The 23,264-nt window shown below is 55.5% G+C and overlaps 1 protein-coding gene across 1 annotated transcript in view; it reads left to right on the forward strand.

Annotated features, from left to right (window-relative positions):
• Positions 1 to 23,264, forward strand: part of crocc2 (ciliary rootlet coiled-coil, rootletin family member 2) — a 30,396-nt gene that overhangs the window by 1,084 nt on the left and 6,048 nt on the right. The window contains 25 exon segments of the mRNA XM_062450956.1: positions 159 to 283; positions 5,695 to 5,853; positions 6,458 to 6,541; positions 6,706 to 6,809; positions 8,315 to 8,459; positions 9,090 to 9,196; positions 9,701 to 9,907; positions 10,501 to 10,597; positions 10,869 to 10,958; positions 11,095 to 11,130; positions 11,132 to 11,230; positions 11,314 to 11,513; positions 11,632 to 11,814; positions 12,624 to 12,768; positions 14,372 to 14,518; positions 14,592 to 14,822; positions 16,640 to 16,833; positions 17,470 to 17,597; positions 17,771 to 17,940; positions 18,190 to 18,366; positions 18,451 to 18,585; positions 18,892 to 19,035; positions 21,394 to 21,632; positions 22,196 to 22,355; positions 22,534 to 22,701. Of these exon segments, the coding sequence (XP_062306940.1) occupies positions 159 to 283; positions 5,695 to 5,853; positions 6,458 to 6,541; positions 6,706 to 6,809; positions 8,315 to 8,459; positions 9,090 to 9,196; positions 9,701 to 9,907; positions 10,501 to 10,597; positions 10,869 to 10,958; positions 11,095 to 11,130; positions 11,132 to 11,230; positions 11,314 to 11,513; positions 11,632 to 11,814; positions 12,624 to 12,768; positions 14,372 to 14,518; positions 14,592 to 14,822; positions 16,640 to 16,833; positions 17,470 to 17,597; positions 17,771 to 17,940; positions 18,190 to 18,366; positions 18,451 to 18,585; positions 18,892 to 19,035; positions 21,394 to 21,632; positions 22,196 to 22,355; positions 22,534 to 22,701 (3,674 nt within the window).

The following is a 23,264-nucleotide window of genomic DNA, read 5'->3' on the forward strand; positions in this document are numbered from 1 at the left end:
GTAGTGTTAACCTAAAACAAGTACAGTATATGCACAACAAACTAAAGATAAAAAGGTACTTGTTGAAAGAAATGAACCTCCCAAACAACTACAAATGTTGGCAAACTAAATCTGAAAAAACTAAAAACATAATTTTGTAGTTTCCTGTTTCCTGTCAGATGCCAGGTTGCAGGAGGAGAACCGGGTTCTGCAGGAGGAGAACCGGGTTCTGCAGGAGCAGCTGACCCAGGGCCGGGCTGAGAGAGACCACCTGCAGACCAGACAGGCTGCACTCACAGACAGGGTAGGTCTCCATGAACACATCCACAACCTTCTGGTCTCCAGAACACAACCACAACCTTCGGGTCGGAGGATACTGACACTTCATGTGTAGATTGACTGTTTACGAAGCGCTTCAGGTAAGCGCTTCGATGATCCAGGTAAGGATCACATATGAAGCGCTTCAGGTAAGGTTCACATATGAAGCGCTTCAGGTAAGGATCACATATGAAGCGCTTCAGGTAAGGATCACATGTGAAGCGCTTCAGGTAAGGATCACATATGAAGCGCTTCAGGTAAGGATCACATATGAAGCGCTTCAGGTAAGGATCACATGACACAATGTCGGCCCATGGTTAGCCAGGTCTTTGTCAGACTTCACTAGCAGACAGTTTTTTTGTTTTTTGTTTCGAAAGGTTGAAAAAAAAATATAAAAACAAAAAGTTCTCAAAAAATGTTTTGAAAGGTTGAAAAAAAGCTTACCCAGAAGGTTTGTTATCATTGATGAGTACTTGATGAGGACTTTATTATGCTCTGCTCTACTCTACTCTGTTTTAGGCTTCTCTCCTCTCCTCTCCTTTCACTGTGTGGAAAAAAAATTAAAAATATTTTCAAGAAAAGAAAAGAAAAAAACGGTTTGAAAGGTTAAGAAAACAAAAAAGAAAAAACGGTTTGAAAGGTTAAAAAAATATTTTTGAAAAAAAAGTCCCCCCCCATTTTTTTTTACGTTTCGAAAAGGTAAACAAAAAAGTTTGACTACAAGTAAAAAGGTCTACAGCGCCTCATCTCCCCGTCCCCTCCTACTTAGGGTGACCTTTCTCTCTGATCCTGTAGTTTAGTAGGTCAGCCTGGACGAGCCCTGTGGTTCATCATGGAGGTTTTTCCAGCAGTCCTCGCCTCCGTAATGGATGCTGAGGTTTGGTCACGTCCCCGGCTCGTCCCAGGATGAGGTCAAGAGACAGGGACACTGCTGAGGCCCTCAGTGCTTTGAAATAGAATCCTTGCGGAGCGAACATCAGAGAGATGCTGTGCTCGTTCAGAGAGTCGAGTAGTCGAGGATAAACAAACAGCTCGTCACATGTGCTGTATTTACTTCTGGGTGAAACTCCCAGTTGGAAAAAAGGGGCAAACAGACCCACTTTCATGAATGACTTCATATAAACTGGCAAAGCGAGCTGATTTATATGTTTCGTGCCATAAACCATTTTCCACTATAATGTGGATGTAGGACGATATTACTGCTCAAGAATGATGAGAGTTAGCAGACTGTCAATTATGTTCTGGTGGTTGTGTGGGTGTTTTTATGAATGCGCTTGTACTTGTGTGTGCGTGCCTGTGTTTGTGAGTGCGCCTGCATGTATGTTTGTGTGTGTGTGTGTGTGTGTCTGCATGTATGTTTGTGTGTGTGTGTGTGTGTAAGTACGAGTGAAGTCCATGAAGGGATTCCTTGTGGTTCATCCAGCCGGGCCAGACCCCCCTGTGCTGGCTGGGCCAACGTCTGCCTGACTGGGGTCCCCCTTAGCCCCCCCTTAGCCCCCCCTTAGCCCCCCCTTAGCCCCCCCCCCCCCCGTACTGGCTGCTGTTGGGGGGGAACATGGAGAAGGTCAGTAGCCCCCCCAGGGGGCTTCTGGAGAGAAGGCTCATTTTTCGAAGGCGTACAAAGCAGGCGTTTGTGATAACACTGGCTTCTTTCTGGTGCTTAAGTCTAATGAACTCACACTGCCTGCCTTGCCCCTGGAACTCCTTTTAAAACCTGGGTTATAAATAACGCTTAATTAGCTTGGCTTAAATATAGAATATTTATTTATGTGGCTGAAGTTGGGATGGTGTGAAAAGAGGCTAAAAGAGGGAGTGCTACGTTTAGCTCAACACGCTGGCGTCAGTAGGACAGGTTCCTTGGAGGGAGCCCTTGTTGGGGTTTATCAGTTCCATCCCTCCTCCTCAGGCAGCCTGATTCTGTGAGACGCCGTTGTGATGCTAGCGTGCAGTGCTAATCAGCTTCCCCGGAACGGCACTCTCGACTGACTAACTGTGGAACGAACAGCTACCCTCCTGACTTTAAAGCTTCTGTGGTTTGAGGCAGGGCTGGTTTTGAGGCAGCGCTCCACCTCCACCCAGATAACCCCAAGGTGATAATGATCACCATGGAACTCCATAGCAGCCCCAGCCTCTATACATACTGTAGGGGCTACACTCTGAGAGCTGTCCACTAGACCAGTCCCTATCCATACAGACTCCCACACACACCCAGGCTCCCCCACACACACACACACCCACACACACACACACACACACACACACATCCCTCATGGTGTAACCCCCCTCGGTGACACCGCATAAACAGCTTTCACAATCAGTTGTATCTCTCTCAGGGGGGGGGGAGCAGGACAGCACGTTATGGGAGGGTGGGGAGGGGGAGGGGAGGGAGAGGAGGAGGAGAGGGAGAGGAGGAGGAGAGGGAGAGGAGGAGGAGGAGAGGGAGAGGAGGAGAGGGAGAGGGAGAGGAGGAGGAGGAGGAGGAGGAGAGGGAGAGGAGGAGGAGGAGAAGGAGAGGGAGAGGAGGAGAGGGAGAGGGAGAGGAGGAGGAGGAGGAGAGGAGGAGGAGAGGAGGAGAGGGAGAGGAGGAGGAGGAGGAGAGGGAGAGGAGGAGGAGAGGGAGAGGAGGAGGAGGAGAGGGAGAGGAGGAGAGGGAGAGGGAGAGGGAGAGGAGGAGGAGGAGGAGAGGAGGAGGAGAGGGAGAGGAGGAGAGGGAGAGGAGGAGGAGAGGGAGAGGAGGAGGAGAGGAGGAGGAGAGGGAGAGGGAGAGGAGGAGGAGGAGGAGAGGAGGAGAGGTGCATATCCGCTCCAGCTGTGTTTAGGAATCTGTGCACTCCATTAATTCCTTTTATTAAGCCTCTGGGCCCAGGCCAAGCCAGGGAGCCCTGCTGAGTCCACCCTGGCCCAGATGTCTCGCTGTGGTCCTGGGCTGGAGACAAGGGGGTCCTGGTCCTGGGCTGGAGACAAGGGGGTCCTGGTCCTGGGCTGGAGACAAGGGGGTCCTGGTCCTATTTCTGGTCTGAACCCCAGCCCCAACCCCCAGACTCCAGTTTCCAATGGATTGGTTACGAGGAACTTGTGAAATGAGGCGATTGTAAAAGATCAGAAATGCTGTCCCTCCTGTTTCATTTTGGGAGCGGGAGGACGAGCCGGCTGTTAAACGCAGTGACATGATTCCCTCACGCCAGCGCTGGAATGATAACTTAGCAGCTTAACTGGGCTGCGTTCTGATGCACACCACCGACATGGCAGCGAGGTTTGGCCCCCACACAGCAGGCCCTGCGAGGACCGGGGGAACAGCTCTCTGGTTGCTGGTTGGCGGGAGAATCAAAGGACAGTTGTTCCTTGATGTTGTTTGAAATATTTATCAAATGAGACAATACAAGGAGCGGCACGAAGCATCAATATCCAGTCATCAAACACACCCTGATGCAAAACACACTTTCTGAAGGCTGGAAAAAAGTTTCTAGTATCTGAAACACGACACAGAACACTTGCAAGTGATATGAGTGAGAGAGAGAGAAAGAGAGAGACGGAATGAAAGAGAGAAGGAGAGAAAGAGATTGAAAGAGGGAGGGTGAGAGAGGACAGAAAGAGACAGGAGAGAGGAGGGAGGGAGGGAAATGTCATAGAAACCATATGGACGTATAAAGACACACCCAGGAAGTCTGCTTTTGTATAAACTGCATGTTGACCATTATTGCAAAATGGCAGTTGAGAACCTCAAAGAGCAGGATATAAAGAGAGGCTGGCCTCTGCTGTCATCAGGGCAGGTTCTGTGACACTGGGCCTCTCTTTAGAGGCTTGCTGGAAGTGAGCAGGGATGGAGGGAGTGCTGAGGCCGGTTGTAAATGGGCGGCTTGTAGGACCCGTTCATCCCTGGGGCCTTACTAAACCTCTTCAACCTCCTGGGTGGGGAGGAGGCTCACTATCCTTCTCTCTCTCTCTCGCTCTCTCTCTCTCTCTCTCTCTCTCTCTCTCTCTCTCTCTCTCTCTCTCTCTCTCTCTCTCTCTCCTCTCTCTCCTCTCTCTCTCTCTCATCTCTCTCTCTCTCTCTCTCTCTCTCTCTCTCTCTCTCTCTCTCTCTCTCTCTCTCTCTCTCCTTCTCTCTTCCTCTGTGCTGTGTAGGTTTTACAGGGTGTGTGTCGTAGACAACAATGAGTTCAGGCTCACTGGCAACGGGGGCGATGAGGTGTAATGATGCAGAGGAGGGAGAAGAGGGGGAGGTGAGAGGGAAGGGACAGAGGGAAGGAGGGAGTGAAAGGGGGAGGGAGGGAGAAAGGAAGGGCAAGGGATGCTCCTGGCTGTGAGGAGGAGCTGTGAGGAGGAGCTGTGAGGAGGTGCTGTGAGGAGGTGCAGTGAGGAGGAGCTGTGAGGAGGTGCTGTTAGGAGGAGCTGTGAGGAGGAGGTGCAGTGAGGAGGAGCTGTGAGGAGGTGCTGTTAGGAGGAGCTGTGAGGAGGAGCTGTGAGGAGGAGCTGTTAGGAGGAGCTGTGAGGAGGTGCAGTGAGGAGGAGCTGTGCTCAGGTCGTAAACCTCCTAGCAGCTGCCATGCAGTCATGCTGGACGTTAGAAGTAGGCCGCTGCTGTAATTGACGTAATTGTGCCAAAATACTTGAAAAAATGCAGAATCAATAGCTTCGCACTCACAGATGTTTCCAAGGGTCCTTTTAAAGCCAGCTGCCACTGAGCCGTGTGCCAGGACCCCATCCGCCCCTCCCACCCCAAGCCCCCCCTCACCCCCCCAAATCCCCCCTCACCCCCTCATCCCCCCCTCACCCCCCAAGCCCCCCTCAACATAAAAAAACATATATATATATATAACACAAAACTCAAAACACAAACCCAGGCCTCTTTTGTACTTTGTAGCAGAAAAGCCCCAGAAATGGACGTTTGAAAATGTGTTAATAATGTGCTTGAAGCCCTGGCTGCAGGCTGGAACAGGGAGGCCATTGTCCTCAAGGACTGTGCTGCTGGAGAGATTAATACCCAGCAGAGGGAGGGAGGAGGGGGAGGGGAGCAGAGAGGGAGGGGTAGAATTGGAGGTGAGGGAGGGGGGTAGGAGAGGGAAGGGTGTGTGCCTGATATGAAGGGCTTGGGTGGTGGTTTAGGGAATTAGGGAGGGAGGGGATAAGGGAGGGGAGAGGACAGGAGGGGGGGAGAGGGAGAGGGAGAGGGAGGGGGGTAAGGGGTTGTGTGAGGTTGAGAAGCTACAGGACATTGATTCCACATATAGCAGACAGGTGGGACCCTCGGTTCCAACTGATTCAGATGCACTGAATGTCCCCTAGGAAGGGGGTCCCCTAACCCTTATACAGGAGAGGGGGCCCTTAACTCTCCTGGAGGTCTGGGGTCCCCCCTAGCCCCCCTGCTGACCCCTCCCCCCCTCCCCCCTCCCCCAGCTGGAGCAGATGCTAAGTCTGCAGCCCGGAGACTCGGACCAAGAGAGCGTGACCCCACAGCACCAACAGAGAGAGGAGCGCTCCTATAGGCTGAAGCTGCAGGCCTATCAGGAGGGCCAACAGAGACAGGCTCAGCTGGTGCAGAGGCTGCAGACCAAGGTAACCCCATCTGGTCACACCTGACCCTGCACACCTGACCCTGCACACCTGACCCTGCACACCTGACCCTGCACACCTGACCCTGCACACCTGACCCTGGACAGCTGACCCTGCACACCTGACCCTGCACACCTGACCCTGCACACCTGACCCTGCACACCTGACCCTGCACACCTGACCCTGGACAGCTGACCCTGCACACCTGACCCTGCACACCTGACCCTGCACACCTGACCCTGGACAGCTGACCCTGCACACCTGACCCTGCACACCTGACCCTGCACACCTGACCCTGCACACCTGACCCTGCACACCTGACCCTGCACACCTGACCCTGGACAGCTGACCCTGCACACCTGACCCTGCACACCTGACCCTGCACACCTGACCCTGCACACCTGACCCTGCACACCTGACCCTGCACACCTGACCCAATACACTCACACAGAGATGCCCTGGGTGAATACCTGGAGACCAAGCTGTGTAACTTAGAAACACTGTAGACTAAGCAGGGACTGTCAGTAACATCCAGTGGAGGTTTGAACAGTAGACTGGCAGATGACATGTACTCTCCAGCCGGGGTGTGTTTTGTTTTGACTCCCAGGTGCTCCAGTACAAGAGGCGCTGTGGTGAGCTGGAGGAGCAGGTGCTGCAGAAGACCTCTGAGTCTGAGAAGATGCGGCTGTCGGTGAGTCTCCCAGCAGTCACACTGCATGGCTTAAAGCTAAGTAACGGTGTGGTGTGGGTTGCTAGGTAACGGTGTGGTGTGGGTTGCTAGGTAACGATGTGGTGTGGGTAGCTAGGTAACGATGTGGTGTGGGTAGCTAGGTAACGGTGTGGTGTGGGTTCCAGCTACAGGCCCAGCTGGACTCATTGGCCCACAGGCTCCAGAGGAGGGACCAGGACCTCAGCCAGGCAGTCCACAACAAGCAGCTGCTGGAGGAGGAGCAGAGGAGGTGGGTGGAGGGTGCAGGGTGGAGGGCTTCCCAGTGTACTAGAGGAACTAATGAAAACCATTAAATAATGCAGGAAAATATCAAACGCCAAAAACTGTGAAGCAAGCAGGGAGCCTGTGTGTGGATCAGAGCACACAAACATAAATCCAGGGAAACGAGGATGATAAGAGTGTTAGAACTTTGCTCCCGTTTGACTCCCCCCCCCCTTTATTCTCCCTCGGTGAGAAACAACAACAAAATAAGCCAAAGTCGAAGTGTTTCTGAGAAGCTGGAGTTGAAAGAGAATTCCCGTCGGGTCTCTCGGCTTTCCCGGCTGTTTTCCAGCACATGGACTGGGAAGAGGAGGAGGAGTTAATTATCGAGTCCTTGTTGGCGTCTCCTTCAGAGCTCAGTCATAACCTCCCCCACACCCAATGCATGAAGACCTGGGTCTCTAAACCTGCCACTAGCCTTCCTGCCTGCCAAGGCTCCTTTGACAGCCTGGTGGTGGAGCGGCACTGTGTGGACCACAGGACACAACACTCCTGACTAGAGTCACAGTGGGGACCACAGGACACAACACTCCTGACTAGAGGCACCGTGGGGACCACAGGACACAACACTCCTGACTAGAGGCACCGTGGGGACCACAGGACACAACACTCCTGACTAGAGGCACCGTGGGGACCACAGGACACAACACTCCTGACTAGAGGCACAGTGGGGACCACAGGACACAACACTCCTGACTAGAGGCACAGTGGGGACCACAGGACACAACACTCCTGACTAGAGGCACTGTGTGGACCACAGGACACAACACTCCTGACTAGAGTCACCGTGGGGACCACAGGACACAACACTCCTGACTAGAGGCACAGTGGGGACCACAGGACACAACACTCCTGACTAGAGGCACAGTGGGGACCACAGGACACAACACTCCTGACTAGAGGCACAGTTTCAGGTTTATTTTGCCTTTTGTAAACAGGTACTTGAAGCCCACAACACACACACACACAGCCCCCCCCACACACACACACACACTGTGAGGTAGGTGTCCAGGATGGGATTGTGGAGGGGCAGTCAGCAGAGAGGGGGGGTGTGCAGTGTGAGAGTGATGCATACATTTCTGTAAATTACACTACAGGAAAATCTGTTAGAAATTACTCCAGAGTTGACATGAACTTTATAAAAGTGTCTCCCTGGCTCTCTCTGTCAGCGAGGCTGGCACAGCGCATCTGAGTCTGGGCTTCACAAGGCTGTAAATGTACCAGTGATATAGTGGCCCCGCAATTGATGGAGTTTGGATGTGGGGAATGTGTGTGTGTGTGTCTGTATGTGTGACGTGTGTGTGACGTGCCTGTGTGTGTCTGCGTGTGATGTGCCTGTGTGTGTCTGTGTGTGACGTGTGTGTGTCTGCGTGTGATGTGCCTGTGTGTGTCTGCGTGTGACGTGCCTGTGTGTGTCTGCGTGTGACGTGCCTGTGTGTGTCTGTGTGTGACGTGCCTGTGTGTGTCCTCCAGGTGTGCCGGGCTGGGCCGCGTGAACAGCCTGCTGAGGGAGCAGCTGGAACAGGCGGGCGCTGCCCATCAAGCCCTGGAGGAGAGGCTGGAACAGGACAGGCAGGCCCTGGAGGAGAAGGACGCACGCCTGCGACGAGAACAGGAGGTGAGAGAGGAGGGGGGAGGAGGGGGGGGGGAGGGGGGAGGGAGGAGGGGGAGGAAGGATCTTGCTCCAATGAGGGGGAAAAAAGGGCTGACGGGCCGTGAAGGTAAAGCGCAGGGCTGGCTCTTCCTCTTCCCTCTTCCCTCCTCCTCCTCCTCCTCTCCCAGGTTGAGCAACTTCCCCTGTAAAGGCTCCATGGCGAGACAGATCCATTCATAACCCGGCTTGTCGATTCATGCTCATTCTCTGTTCGTTTCTTTGTTATGATTTTGGAGTTGTTGTTTCCTGTGAAAACATTCCGATCGTTGAAAAATGAGGGGGGCTTTTTTAAACGGTGCAAATAATCTGGCAGGATGAAGGAATTCACACTGTAAATGGCTACATCTGTTGATACAGGGAAAGCCAATAGTTTGTTTGTGTTACTGTGTGTGTGTTTGTGTGGGATGTGTGTGTATATGTGTGATGTGTGATGTGTGTGTGATGTATGTGTGTATGTGTATGGTATGTGTATGTGTGAGTCTTCATGTTTCCTGTGTTCCAACTCCCCAGCAGCTCCTCAGTGTGTCTGTGTCGCCTGCTGTTCCCCTCCGTCGCCTCCACCCTGACCCCCCTGTGCCCCTCTCTCTCCCCCAGACGAGTGCCTCGCGGCTAGGACGCGAGCAGGCCCGCGTCAGGGCCCTGTGGCGCCAGGCCGCCTCCCTCCGGAGCTGCTGCACCCAGCTGAGGGCCTTTGCTGACAGGTAAGAGAGGCCGGCCACCAGGGCCTCCTCCGGGGGCTCCAGGATTACACCAGCCCTCCCCCTCCTCCCCCTTCTCTCATACATCCCTGCCTGGATCAAAGGGGAGTGGGGTCACTGGGTCTTCCTGCTCCCCCCACTCGGAGCCTTCTCTCCTGGGGACGGATGGTATGAGGTGCCTCTGGTCTGGAGACATCCATCAGGGTGGAGGCCAGTGTTGAGGCCTTGGCTTGTGTCATGTTGACCCACCGTGAGTGTGGACGAGCAGTTTGCTGTAATAAGGATGACTCACAGACATCATCCTGCTGGCTATTCATAGGTTCAAAGAGCCCAGATCGGGAGAGTGATGGTTACAGGCGTCTAAGTAACATAGAACCCTGGCCCCAAATAAACTGATGGACCTCTCACAAACATAAAACTGAAAACATGTCAGACCTGGTTGTGAGTTGTGGCCTAGTTGTGTTATGTTAAAACAACAGCAGCAGGATCCTGGTGTGTGTTCTGCAGGAGTCTGTCGGAGGTGCGCGGGGAGTGTGTCAGCGCCAGACGACGACTGCATGCTGCCTGTTTGAGTGTGGAGGCCAGCCATGCACAGCACAGCGCCCCTGGTGCCCCGGAGGCCTCAGGGCTGGAGCTCCAGCTGAGAGACAAGCTGAAGGAGGCCATGCAGCTGCAGGGACGCTGGGATGCGGAAAAAGTAGAGCTCAACTCCAGGTCGGCTCCCGTCTGCCTGCCTGCCTGTCTGTCTGTATGCCTGCTTTCCAGTATAACAGACTACCACATGAATATCTTTGTCTAGTCTAGTTACCTGTCTATGGCCAGTATAAAAGGCCCTTGATAATTGAAAGATTGATAATGATACTCTCTGCTAACAGATGTAAACACCAGGCCCACCCTACCGCACGAACGAGCTGAACCATGTCCAGCCTTTTCTGTCACCCGAAAAACTGTCACCTTCTGTGTTCTGTAGCCAAAAGCCCTCACAGGCTCCTCAATACAGCCGCCAACAAATCCATGTGCTCCGGTCTGGATCAGCGTTTGCTCCAGTCTGGATCAGCGTTTGCTCCAGTCTGGATCAGCGTTTGCTCCCGTCTGGATCAGCGTTTGCTCCGGTCTGGATCAGCGTTTGCTCCGGTCTGGATCAGCGTTTGAAGTTGCGGTGCCGTGCTGACTGCCCCCCCGCTGCCGTGCTGACTGACCCCCCGCTGCCCAGAGAACCCCCTTACTGGGCACCACTGTGTCTCCCTTCAGGAGCGTGGCTGCTTCCTCCAACTGTAATCACAGTGTGTGTGTGTGTGTGTGTGCAGGATCCTGGAGCTGACTGACATGGTGAAGCATTTGAGAGCTCAGAACAGTCAGAAGGACTCCAGCCTGGCTGCCATGGAAACCAGCCTGGACAGGATGGTGAGACCACAGGGGTGGGAGGGGTTAGGGGAGCTGTGTGTGTGTGGGGGGGGGTTATGTGAGGACTGCAGTCCTATAGTCTGGACCTCCAGCTCTTGATAAACTCCCCCACCAGACTGCTGTGGTCTGGTGTTTGTCAGGGCTGGCCCATGTCTACCTGTCTGACCTCTGACCTGGCTGTCTACCTGTGTGACCTCTGACCTGGCTGTCTACCTGTCTGACCTCTGACCTGGCTGTCTACCTGTGTGACCTCTGACCTGGGTGTCTGTAGAAGGCGAGCAGGGTGGAGGACAGGGAGGAGAGGACCTGCCTGCGCTCTGAGGTGGAGACCCTCCAGCAGACCCTCCACAACATCAACCAGGTAAAACACACCTGGTCAGAACACACCTGGTCAGAACACACCTGGTCAGAACACACCTGGCTTAATCTGTTTACATCTTAATAGAAAGAAGTGCCTAACCAGTGTACTTTGTCCCCCCCCATATTTATTTTCTCAGTTGATTTGTGGTGAAGGTTCCTCCCCCTCCTCCTCCCCCCCCCTCCTCCCCCTCCTCCCCCTCCTCCTCCCCCCTGAGAAGCAGCACGCTGGCAGCTGTCCAGACAGTCCTCGCCCAGCACCACACCCAGACACAGGTCAGACACACCCAGTCTCATAGATCCAGTGTTGATAGAGGTTGTTCCGTTAATACTACCTCCCCCCTCCTCCGTGACACCAGGACCTGCATGGGCGTCTGGCAGAGGCCCTGGAGGAGGTTGGCTCCCTCCGCTCCCAGCTGCTAGAGGCCGAGGAGGCCAGGGGGAGGCTGGAGGAGAGGCTGCAGGAGCAGAAGAGTGAGGCCCAGAGGCTGAAGACCTCCCTGGAGGAGAGCCTGAGAGACAGCCAGAGATACCACACCACCCTGGACATCCTGCACAGGTGAGTGTGCGTGTGTGTGTGTACGCGTGTGTTTGTGGATTGTGTTTGATCTCTTTATCTTCATGTCTCTCTCTCTGTCCCCCCCCTCCCTCTCTCCCTCTCGTTGTCTGGGGGACAGTGAGAAGGGCAGCCTGGAGCGGAGGCTGGCTGAGCTTCAGGGAGACGCGGAGGTGCGGGGTGCAGAGCTGGAGGAGGCGCGGGGAGCAGAGCTGGAGCTCCAGAGAGAGAGAGACCTGCTGAGGCAGCAGAGGCAGGACCTGGAGGAGGAGCTGGATCTCCAGCGCAGCCAGGCCCAGAGAGGGTAGCGTCCTGGGGGAGGGAGCAGGGAGGAGAGGGTAGCGTCCTGGGGGAGGGAGCAGGGAGGAGAGGGTAGCGTCCTGGGGGAGGGAGCAGGGAGGAGAGGGTAGCGTCCTGGGGGAGGGAGCAGGGAGGAGAGGGTAGCGTCCTGGGGGAGGGAGCAGGGAGGAGAGGGTAGCGTCCTGGGGGAGCGAAAGAGGGAACATGCCTTTCTCTAGCCCTAGCACTAGTCCCCAGCCACGTCCTTCTCTCCCCTCCTCTCCTCACCCCTCCTCTCCTCACCCCTCCTCACCACTCCTCTCTCCAGTGTTTATTTAGCGTTCGGATCAGGACCACATGTCATTTTCAGAGCTGCTCTGCGCCCAGATGACACTGCATTAAAATAGAAATGATTTACATGACAGAGCTGGCTGTGCTGCCAGAGAGAGAGACTGTTCCCTGTCGGCTCCCAGCCGAGGCTGCCTCAGGGCCGGGGCCCAGGGAGAGGCTCCCAGCCGAGGCTGCCTCAGGGCCGGGGCCCAGGGAGAGGCTCCACCTCTGGACCCCAGCGTGTCTGAGGCTCTCTGAGCGGGAGACATGATCGCTTAGGGAGACGGTTTATATAAATAGTGCATGTGAAGGTGGGTGTGTGTGTGTGTGGGGGGGTGGGGGGAGAGAGAAAGACAGAAGAGAGAATGAGGGAGAGAGATGCATGGCTGTATCTGTGTGAAGGTGTGTGTGTGTGTGTGTGTGGGGGGGGGGGGGAGAGAGAAAGACAGAAGAGAGAATGAGGGAGAGAGATGCATGGCTGTATCTGTGTGTGTGTGTGTGTAGCCAGAGGAGCCTGGAGGTGCTGGAGGGAGAGCACTCAGAGCTGAGGAGAGACCTGGTGACCCTGAGGGAGGCTCTGGGTCATGTGACCCTGCAGAAGGAGGTGCTGCAGGACGACAAGAGCAGCCTCACCCTGGCCCTCAGCAAGGTGCTGCTCTCCTCTTCCTCCACCTCCTCCTGTTCTACCTCATCATCCTTTCCTGCTGCTCCTCTCATCCACCTCCTCCTGTTCTACCTCATCATCCTTTCCTGCTGCTCCTCTCATCCACCTCCTCCTGTTCTACCTCATCATCCTTTCCTGCTGCTCCTCTTCCTCCACCTCCTCCTGTTCTACCTCATCATCCTTTCCTGCTGCTCCTCTTCCTCCACCTCCTCCTGTTCTACCTCATCATCCTTTCCTGCTGCTCCTCTCATCCACCTCCTCCTGTTCTACCTCATCATCCTTTCCTGCTGCTCCTCTTCCTCCACCTCCTCCTGTTCTACCTCATCATCCTTTCCTGCTGCTCCTCTTCCTCCACCTCCTCCTGTTCTACCTCATCATCCTTTCCTGCTGCTCCTCTTCCTCCACCTCCTCCTGTTCTACCTCATCATCCTTTCCTGCTGCTCCTCTTCCTCCACCTCCTCCTGTTCTACCTCATCATCCTTTCCTGCTGCTCCTCTTCCTCCACCTCCTCCTGTTCTACCTCATCATCCTTTCCTGCTGCTCCTCTTCCTCCACCTCCTCCTGTTCTACCTCATCATCCTTTCCTGCTGCTCCTCTCATCCACCTCCTCCTGTTCTACCTCATCATCCTTTCCTGCTGCTCCTCTCATCCACCTCCCCCACTCCTCACTACACCTCTACATATTCCATTTTATGTCAATTACGCCGCCTGCTTCTGTTGTTTTTAATGTTGTTGTATTCTTTGTTTTTGCTGTTTTTAAATGTATTTTATATCCTGTACGGTGTCCTTGAGTGCCGAGAAAAGCGCCTTTAAATAACATGTATTATTATTATTACACCTCATCACACTACTCTCCCTCACCACACACACTCACTAACCACACACACTCACCACACACTAACCACACACACTCACCACACACTCACTAACCACACACACTCACCACACACACACACTCACCACACACATTCACTAACCACACACACACACTCACTAACCACACACACTCACCACACACTCACTAACCACACACACTCACCACACACACACACTCACCACACACATTCACTAACCACACACACACACTCACTAACCACACACACTCACCACACACACACACACACACTCACCACACACACTCACTAACCACACACACTCACCACACACACACACTCACTAACCACACACACTCACCACACACACACACTCACCACACACACACTCACTAACCACACACACTCACCACACACACACACTCACCACACACACACTCACCACACACACACACTCACCACACACACACTCACCACACACACACACTCACCACACACACACTCACTAACCACACACACTCACCACACACACTCACAACACACACACACTCACCACACACACACTCACCACACGCACACACTCACCACACACACACTCACTAACCACACACACTCACCACACACACACTCACCACACACACACTCACCACACACACACTCACTAACCACACACACTCACCACACACACACTCACCACACACACACTCACTAACCACACACACTCACCACACACACACCTCTACTGTGTCCTGCAGGTGGAATCCCAGAATGCCGAGTGGGAGCTGGACGTGGCCAGGCTGCAGAGCCAGGAGGCTGGCCTAAGAGACTCCCTGTCCAAGATGGCCGCCCTGAGCGAGGGCCTGGCCAGCGACAAGGTGGAGCTCAACCGCCTCCTACTGCAGGTCAGAGTGGAGAGGGGTGGAGTAGGGGCACGGGCAGGGGGGAGAGTAACCCAATCATATTCTCTCTCTCCAGGCGGAGGGGGAAAAGGCGGAGCTTAGCGAGCGGCGCAGAGAGGCGGAGCTAGAACGGGCGTCGGCCAGGGAGGCGGGACTGCGTCTGCAGCAGGAGCTGGACGACCTGGGGGCGGAGCGCCGCGCGCTGGAGGATTCCCACGGCAACCTGCTGCAGGAGCGCCAGAGGCTGCAGGAGGAGTTGCTGCTGCTGCAGAGACAGCAAGCCCAGACCCTGGAGCTGCATGCACAGGTCAGCACCTCCTCACCCTCACTGCCCAGACCCTGGAGCTGCATGCACAGGTCAGCACCTCCTCACCCTCACTGCCCAGACCCTGGAGCTGCATGCACAGGTCAGCACCTCCTCACCCTCACTGCCCAGACCCTGGAGCTGCATGCACAGGTCAGCACCTCCTCACCCTCACTGCCCAGACCCTGGAGCTGCATGCACAGGTCAGCACCTCCTCACCCTCACTGCCCAGACCCTGGAGCTGCATGCACAGGTCACCACCTCCTCACCCTCACTGCCCAGACCCTGGAGCTGCATGCACAGGTCAGCACCTCCTCACCCTCACTGCCCAGACCCTGGAGCTGCATGCACAGGTCAGCACCTCCTCACCCTCACTGCCCAGACCCTGGAGCTGCATGCACAGGTCAGCACCTCCTCACCCTCACTGCCCAGACCCTGGAGCTGCATGCACAGGTCAGCACCTCCTCACCCTCACTGCCCAGACCCTGGAGCTGCATGCACAGGTCACCACCTCCTCATCCTCACTCATCCTCCCTCCCTCCACCCTCCCCCCTGGGTGGTTCCTGCTGTATGTGATTAACAGCTCCCAGCAACTCGACGGCCCTCCTTGTCACATTAAACACTAGAGGAGATATTGGATCCATGTTCCATGATGCTCAACACCTAGGAGAGGTCTGGCCTGGCTCCAGGGTCAGGCAGGAAACGCACATCACAGATAACATCCGAGAGGAGGGCGAGAGAAAGAGAGGGGACTGGTATTTTACGGCCGGATCCGCCCCTGTCTGCCTTAGTCCAGACCCCTCCCTCTGAAGAATGGATGGAATTTTGTTTTATTATTTGTTCTGTGAAAACGGCCAACAGCCATGTTGTTCTCTGAGCTTGAATTTAGCAACTCTAAACAACTGGACAAATCCCTTCAGAAAGCTTTTTCTGTGAAAACATGCAAGCCACGTCTGAAACCATCCCTGTGACACCCTCCATCCCTCTCTTCATCCCTCTCTTCATCCCTCTCACTCTCATGTCCTCTTACTGGGAGAGATTCACACCATAACATTGGTGTGATACAGCCCCCTTGATATTAGCCCGAAGCCAGGCTGAAAGACAGCCTGTATTAATATTTAGCTAGTTTGTTTTCAAAAAAACAAATTAGTGCGATTATTGCTTTTCGAACAGTGCTGTTGCTGCGCTGTAATAGTAGAAGTAGGCCGTGTGAGAGAGGCTGGGCAGGATATGTGATGATGGGACGCCAGGAAATGGCCTTTTAGACGCAGCAGGGAAACTTCTAGAGTTACAGAGAAATATGGGAACATCCTGCAAGCTGACAGCCCATAATAAACAGCCAGCGGACCTTGACTCAATCCAGGAGAGCCTTTGATTGACGTCGTATCCATCTGATGATGCTGCTATAGAAAGCGTTCATCTCAGGGAGCCATCATCGAGATCTCTGTATCATTGGCCCTGATTGGCTGAACCCAGAGAGGGCAGAGTCATGGTTTTCTGCGACCACAGTGGGACATAAATAAGAGTTTTAAATGCTGCTCTGCTGTGTTTCCATGACAATGTAAACTCAGGTAGGGTGTATGTTTTTATGTGTGTGTGTGCTTGGGTGTGTATGTCTGTGTGTGTGTGTCTGTGTGTGTGTCTGTGTGTGTGTGTGTGTGTCTGTGTGTGTATGCCTGTGTGTGTCTGTGTGTGTGTCTGTGTGTGTGTGTGTGTGTGTGTGTGTGTCTGTGTGTGTATGTCTGTGTGTGTGTGTGTGTGTCTGTGTGTGTGTGTCTGTGTGTGTGTGTGTGTGTCTGTGTGTGTGTGTGTGTGTGCAGGTAAGCAGACAGCTGCAGGTGCAGGGTGAGCAGCTGGACCAGGCCAGCAGGGGGCAGGAGAGCCAGGCGGCGGCCCTGCAGAGAGCATCCCTGGACGGGGAGCAGCTGACCAGAGAGAGGGCCCGCCTGGAGGTGCTGCTCCACGCCGCCCAGCGCAAGGCCGGCGGACTCACCCAGGAGCTGGCTGCTCTCAGGTGGGGGAGGAGGGGGCGGGGGGGACAGCTTGGGGTCATGTAGGGTTAGCTAGAGTGGTTAGGGTTAGCTAGAGTGGTTAGGGTTAGCTAGAGTGGTCAGGGTTAGTTAGAGTGGTCAGGGTTAGTTAGAGTGGTCAGGGTTAGCTAGAGTGGTCAGGGTTAGTTAGAGTGGTCAGGGTTAGCTTGAGTGGTCAGGTAGGGTTTGTTTGCTGTGCAGGCCAACCATGAACCACTGAGCTTTACTGCTGATGATTCCCAGAGTTCAAAACTGTTCAAAGCCAAAACCTCCCTCTCCCCTTCTCATCTCCCCCCCTCCCCCCCCCTCCTCTCCTCTCCCCCTCCCTTCCTCTCCCCTTCTCATCTCCCCCCCCCCCCTCCTCTCCTCTCCCCCTCCCTTCCTCTCCCTTCCTCATCTCCCCCCCTCCCCCTCCCCTCCTCTCCTCTCCCCCTCCCTTCCTCTCCCCTTCTCATCTCCCCCCCTCCTCCCCCCCTCCTCTCCCCTTCTCATCTCCCCCCCTCCCCCCCCCTCCTCTCCCCATCTCATCTCCCCCCCTCCCCCTCCCCTCCTCTCCTCTCCCCTTCTCATCTCCCCCCCTCCCCCTCCTCTCCTCTCCCCTCCCCTCTCCTCCCTTCCAGGGCAGAGAAGGACTCCCTGGAGACAGCTCTGTTTGAGGGCCAGGAGGTGACCTCCTCTCTGGAGGGGGAGCGAGCTGGTCTGGAGGGGGAGAGACGCAGCCTGGTGCAGGCCAACGAGATGCTGATGCGTGAGTACCCCCCCCCACCACCACACACACACACACACACACACACACACACACACACACACACACACACACACTCTCTCACACACAGCTGAGAACACAGTGCATGAACATCCTGAGCACCTGAGAGCAGACCTCCATGACCTGCGTGTGTGTGTGTGTGTGTGTGTATGCAGGTGAGGGGGGTGGACTGCGTGTGGAGCTCCAGAGGGTGGAGAGCAGGGCGGAGCAGGAGCGGGCCCAGCTGCAGGAGAGGCTGGCCCAGGTGGAGAGCAGCTCCCAGCAGGCCCTGGCTGCTCTGGAGCTCAAACACGCCCAGCAGCTGGAAGCTGCCCAGAGGGACAAGGTACTAGGCTGTGCTGGGGCTGTGCTGGGGCTGTGCTGGGGCTGTGCTGGGGCTGTGCTGGGGCTGTGCTGGGGCTGTGCTGGGGCTGTACTGGGGCTGTACTGAGGCTGTACTGGGGCTGTACTGAGGCTGTACTGAGGCTGTACTGAGGCTGTACTGAGGCTGTACTGGGGCTGTACTGGGGCTGTACTGAGGCTGTACTGGGGCTGTACTGAGACAGTGTGTGTGTTTGTGTGTGTGTGTGTGCAGGAGCAGCAGGGCGCTGCCCAGGCCCAGCAGCAGCAGGTACACAGTGTGAGGTGTGAGGAGAGTGAGGCTCGACTGCAGCAGAGTCGCTCTCAGGCCCAGCAGCTGCAGGAGCAACTGAACGCAGCTCACATCCTCTGCAGCACCAGCCTGCTGCAGGCAGAGACCAGCAAACAGCAGGTGTGTGTGTGTATCAAGGTGTATACTGACAACAGTGTATGTGTAGGTATTAGTGTGTGTTAGTATCAATGTGTGTGTGTGCAGGCTCTGTCCCAGAAGGAAGAGGAGATGGCATCTCTGGCAGAGCGCCTGGCAACCTTGCAGCACGACCTAGCAACCAGTGCCATGGAGACGGAGCGTGTACGAAGAGACGCCCAGAGCGCACAGGAGCGCGACAAAGTAGAGACACACACACACACACTCACACACTCACACACACACTCTCACACACACACACACACACACACACACTCTAACACACACACACACTCTAACACACACACACACTCTCACACACACACACACACACTCACACACACACACACTCACACGCACACACACTCTCAAACACACACACACACACTCTAACACACACACACACACACTCTCACACACACTCTCACACACACTCTCACACACACTCTAACACACACACACTGAACTCTCTCTTTCTATCTGTCTCATTTTCTTTCTCTCTCCCCCCAGGACACTATCTGCAGCCTGCAGTCGGAGCTGAGGGCTCTGCGCTGTGGGTTCGAGGAGAGCCTGAGCTCTCAGGAGAGAGAGCAGCGCAGCCTGGGAGAGCAGCTCAGAGAGACCAGCCAGCAGAGAGACCAGGCTCACCAGGAGGTGCTGCTCACACACACACACTGTCCATGTTGGACAGGAAGGTTTTTCTGAACGTGTGGTCAGTTGTGTTCGCGGAGGGGGAAGGAGGCAGCATGTTGGGGAACTAACTGGATGTTTGGGTTGGCGTGACGCGTAGGGGGGGTGTAGGTGAGGTTGGAAGTTGGTACCAATTAGCTGCAGCTGTACAGGAGTGATTTACTGAAGCTGCTGTTGATGTTGGCTGAGACAGAAACACTTTACTAGCTTCAGCACAACACCAGGCACACACACACACACACTTCTTCAGTACCCTCTCCTAAAAACAACTGGTCAGCAGTCTCTCACTCACTCCCTCCCCCCTCTCACTCTCTCTCCCTCCCCCCTCTCTCACTCACTCCCTCCCCCTCTCCCTCTCTCTCCCTCCCCCCTCTCTCTCTCTCTCCCTCCCCCCTCTCCCTCTCTCTCCCTCCCCCCTCTCTCTCTCTCTCTCCCCCATCTCTCTCTCTCTCCCTCCCCCCTCTCTCTCTCCCTCTGGGAGGGAGCGAGAAAGGAGGGGAGAGAGCGAGAGAGGTGGGGGGAGAGAAAGAGAGAGAAGGTGGGAGAGAGAAAAAGACAAGGGGGGAGAGAAGACAACCTTCCGTTTTTTCCGGAAGTCGCTGTAAAAGGAAGGCAGAGCATACTTTTAACCGAGGCGAATACCCCAGCCCGTTTGCTGCTTTAGATTGGAAAATAAAAAACAAGAGGGGCAACTTTGCTTCTGTAATGATATGGGGAGGAAATATTGGCTAGTTAAAGTTGGAAAGAGATTCAAACTCGAAGCAATAATTAATTACAAGAACGTTGTTAAAACACAAACGCCACCTCTTTCCAACCGTAGTGATATAGCCATCGAGCTACAACCTCGTTTTCATGAAAACGAGCCTTCCTCCGAGCTGAACAAATTACAATGCTTTCTACGCGCAGCCGGTGAAGTCTGCAAAGTGCAAAGCCGAACAGCGATACAACAAAAATATTAAATAACGTCACTGTTACACTTGCACAATGTCACCAAATTCACTTGACACATCAATGGCCTCCTTGCTGGCTATACTGAAACCCATAGGCTACATCATAAACCAACGGAGAAATTTGGGAAGATTGACGACACGAAGTTAATCATCGAAGTTGAGAAGTAGCCTATGCCTACATGGAGTTGTATGACCCACAGCACGTAGCCTATTGTATAAAGACTATAAAGACAGAGTGCTGTCTCAGGGAGTGGGGGGGGGAGGGGTGAGGGGGGTGAAGGGGGACATTAGGCAGAGGACACTGTCAACCTCCCTCCCAGCGCCCTCCCGCCCTCCTCTCTCCTCTCCCTCGTTTGATGGTGTGAATAATCCCAGCTCAGGTTCTCATGACAGATGCAGAGCAGGACGGAGACTCTGACAGACCGGGGGGGGGGGGGGAGAAGGGGGGACAGGGCGGGGGAGGGGGGAAGGGGGGGTGACAGGGCGGGGGAGGGAGTGATTGAGGGAGGGAGAGGCGCTGGGGAAGTGAAGGAGGGTGAGAGAGCGACCTTGGTAATATGAAATCAAAGTTTGAGTTTAACCCCGAGAGTAAATGAGCCAGAGGGAGGTGTTCTCCCAGAGGCTCCTCTGGGATGGGACAGCTCTCTCTGGGAGAACACCTCTCTCTGGCTCTCTGGCTCTCTGGCTCTCTGGCTCTCTGGCTCTGCTTTGCCTGGCGCAGCCTGGCCCCCTCCCCCAGGCCTCCCCCAGGCCCACACCCCCCCTCCCCCAGGCCTCCCCCAGGCACACACCCCCCTCCCCCAGGCCTCCCCCAGGCCCACACCCCCCTCCCCCAGGCCTCCCCCAGGCACACACCCCCCTCCCCCAGGCCTCCCCCAGGCCCACACCCCCCTCCCCCAGGCCTCCCCCAGGCACACACCCCCCTCCCCCAGGCCTCCCCCAGGCCCACACCCCCCTCCCCCAGGCCTCCCCCAGGCCTCCCCCAGGCCCTCCTGCTCCCCTGGTCAGCTCCGTGGCCAAAAACAGATAAAATAACGTATGATGGGCTGGAACAGGACTGGATTATTTTTTCTCACATTAGAATTTATGAGAAGAAAACATCTTGTGTGGCCTATGAACATAATAAGCCTCCCTCCTTCACTCTCATGCCGGCCAGCCCTCCCCCCCCCCACACACACACACAGTCCCTGCTTCTCAGAGCTTCTCAGAGCTTCTCAGCCAGGAGGGTGGTGCTGGGTTTTGGTGTTGCTCATGAAACAGGAAACAGAAGTGGCCATACTGCAGGCTGTTTGTCTCTGTACAATACATACGTTGTTTAAGATTCTATGGATTTTTTTGTCCCCTGTGTCCTCCCCCCCCCCCCCCCCCCCAGGTGGGGGCTCTGCGGCGGGCGCTGGCGGGGGCGGAGGAGGCACGTGAGGCGGGGCGGCGGGGGCTGGTGGAGGCCCACAGGGAGCTGAGGAAGGGTGTCCAGGACAGGGAGCGGCAGGGGCAGGAAGCCCAGGACCTGCGCAGGCAGCTGGGGGACGAGTCCCGCCACAGCGAGGCCCTCCAGACCTCCACCCTGGAGCTCCGCGCCGCCGTCAGGAAGGCGGAGAGCGACAACAACAGGTAGGATGTACCTCAGTGGTGGAGCGTTGGACTGCAGGTCAAGGGGTTGCAGGTTCGAATCCACCCCCCAGTATGTTGCTTTGGATCAAAGTGTCTGATAAAGGAAAGTGTCACTTTAAGATGTGTGGAGAAACGTGACGGGTGCCACTGCTCCTGTTCTGACATGTTGTCAAGAGCAACAGCATTCCCATCATATCTTACTATTCTTCCTTTCACCCCCTTCCCTCCCCTCTCCTCTCCTCTCCTCCTCACTCCCTCTCCTCCCCCCCTTTCCTTTCCTCTCCTCCCCCCTCTCCTCCTCCTCCCCCCCTCTCCTCTCCTCTCCTCCTCCTCCCCCCCTCTCCTCTCCTCTCCTCTCCTCCTCCTCCTCCTCCCCCCCTCTCCCCCCCTCTCCTCTCCTCTCCTCCTCCTCCTCCTCCTCCTCCCCCCCTCTCCCCCCCTCTCCTCTCCTCTCCTCCTCCTCCTCCTCCTCCCCCCCTCTCCCCCCCTCTCCTCTCCTCTCCTCCTCCTCCTCCTTCTCCCCCCCTCTCCCCCCCTCTCCTCTCCTCCTCCTCCTCCTCTAGCCTGCGTCGTGGTGTGGAGGAGCGGGAGCAGAGGCTGCAGGTGCTGGAGGAGGTCAGGAGCTCCCTGCAGCAGGAGGTCTGCTCCCTGAGGAGCACCATGAGGGAGCTGGAGAAGTCCAGACTGCAGGCTCGCAGGCAGCTGCAGGAGCAGCGCAGACAGGTGTGTGTGTGTGTGTGTGTGTGTGCAGCTACTGCGTACTGGAGTCAAACAGCTGCACCAGTCACACACTTCTAATACTGGAAACTAAAAACAACCAAGGCACAAACACAGCCGGTCAAACCTGAAATGAGACATGATGTCTAAATGACTTGTGTGAAACACCATGACGCTTCCTCAGGTGAAGAGCCTGGAGGCGGAGAGCAGCCAGAGGAGCCAGGAGGAGAAGGAGCGGCAGGCCAGGGTATCCCAGGAGGAGCAGAGGGAGGAGGAGGCACGACGAGAGGCCTTCGCCCTCAAGCAGAGGGTCCTGGAGGCAGAGGCTGGCAGAGAGGCAGCCCTCAATGAGGTAGAGGCTGGCAGAGAGGCAGCCCTCAATGAGGTAGAGGCTGGCAGAGAGGCAGCCCTCAATGAGGTAGAGGATGGCAGAGAGGCAGACCTCAATGAGGTAGAGGCTGGCAGAGAGGCAGCCCTCAATGAGGTAGAGGCTGGCAGAGAGGCAGACCTCAATGAGGTAGAGGCTGGCAGAGAGGCAGCCCTCAATGAGGTAGAGGATGGCAGAGAGGCAGACCTCAATGAGGTAGAGGCTGGCAGAGAGGCAGCCCTCAATGAGGTAGAGGCTGGCAGAGAGGCAGCCCTCAATGAGGTAGAGGATGGCAGAGAGGCAGACCTCAATGAGGCAGAGGCTGGCAGAGAGGCAGCCCTCAAGGAGGCAGAGGCTGGCAGAGAGGCAGCCCTCAATGAGGCAGAGGCTGGCAGAGAGGCAGCCCTCAATGAGGCAGAGGCTGAGCTAGGATAACAAACTGCTAGCCCTGACCCTGAACAAGGAAGAGGATAAGCTAGCGTGCAGAAATGAGAAGTGAGAAATGAGAATACTTTGTTACTTCGTAAGTAGATTTTTCTGGTGGCATG

Source organism: Osmerus eperlanus, chromosome 24 (genome assembly GCF_963692335.1).
Source record: "Osmerus eperlanus chromosome 24, fOsmEpe2.1, whole genome shotgun sequence".
Lineage (NCBI taxonomy): Eukaryota > Metazoa > Chordata > Actinopteri > Osmeriformes > Osmeridae > Osmerus > Osmerus eperlanus.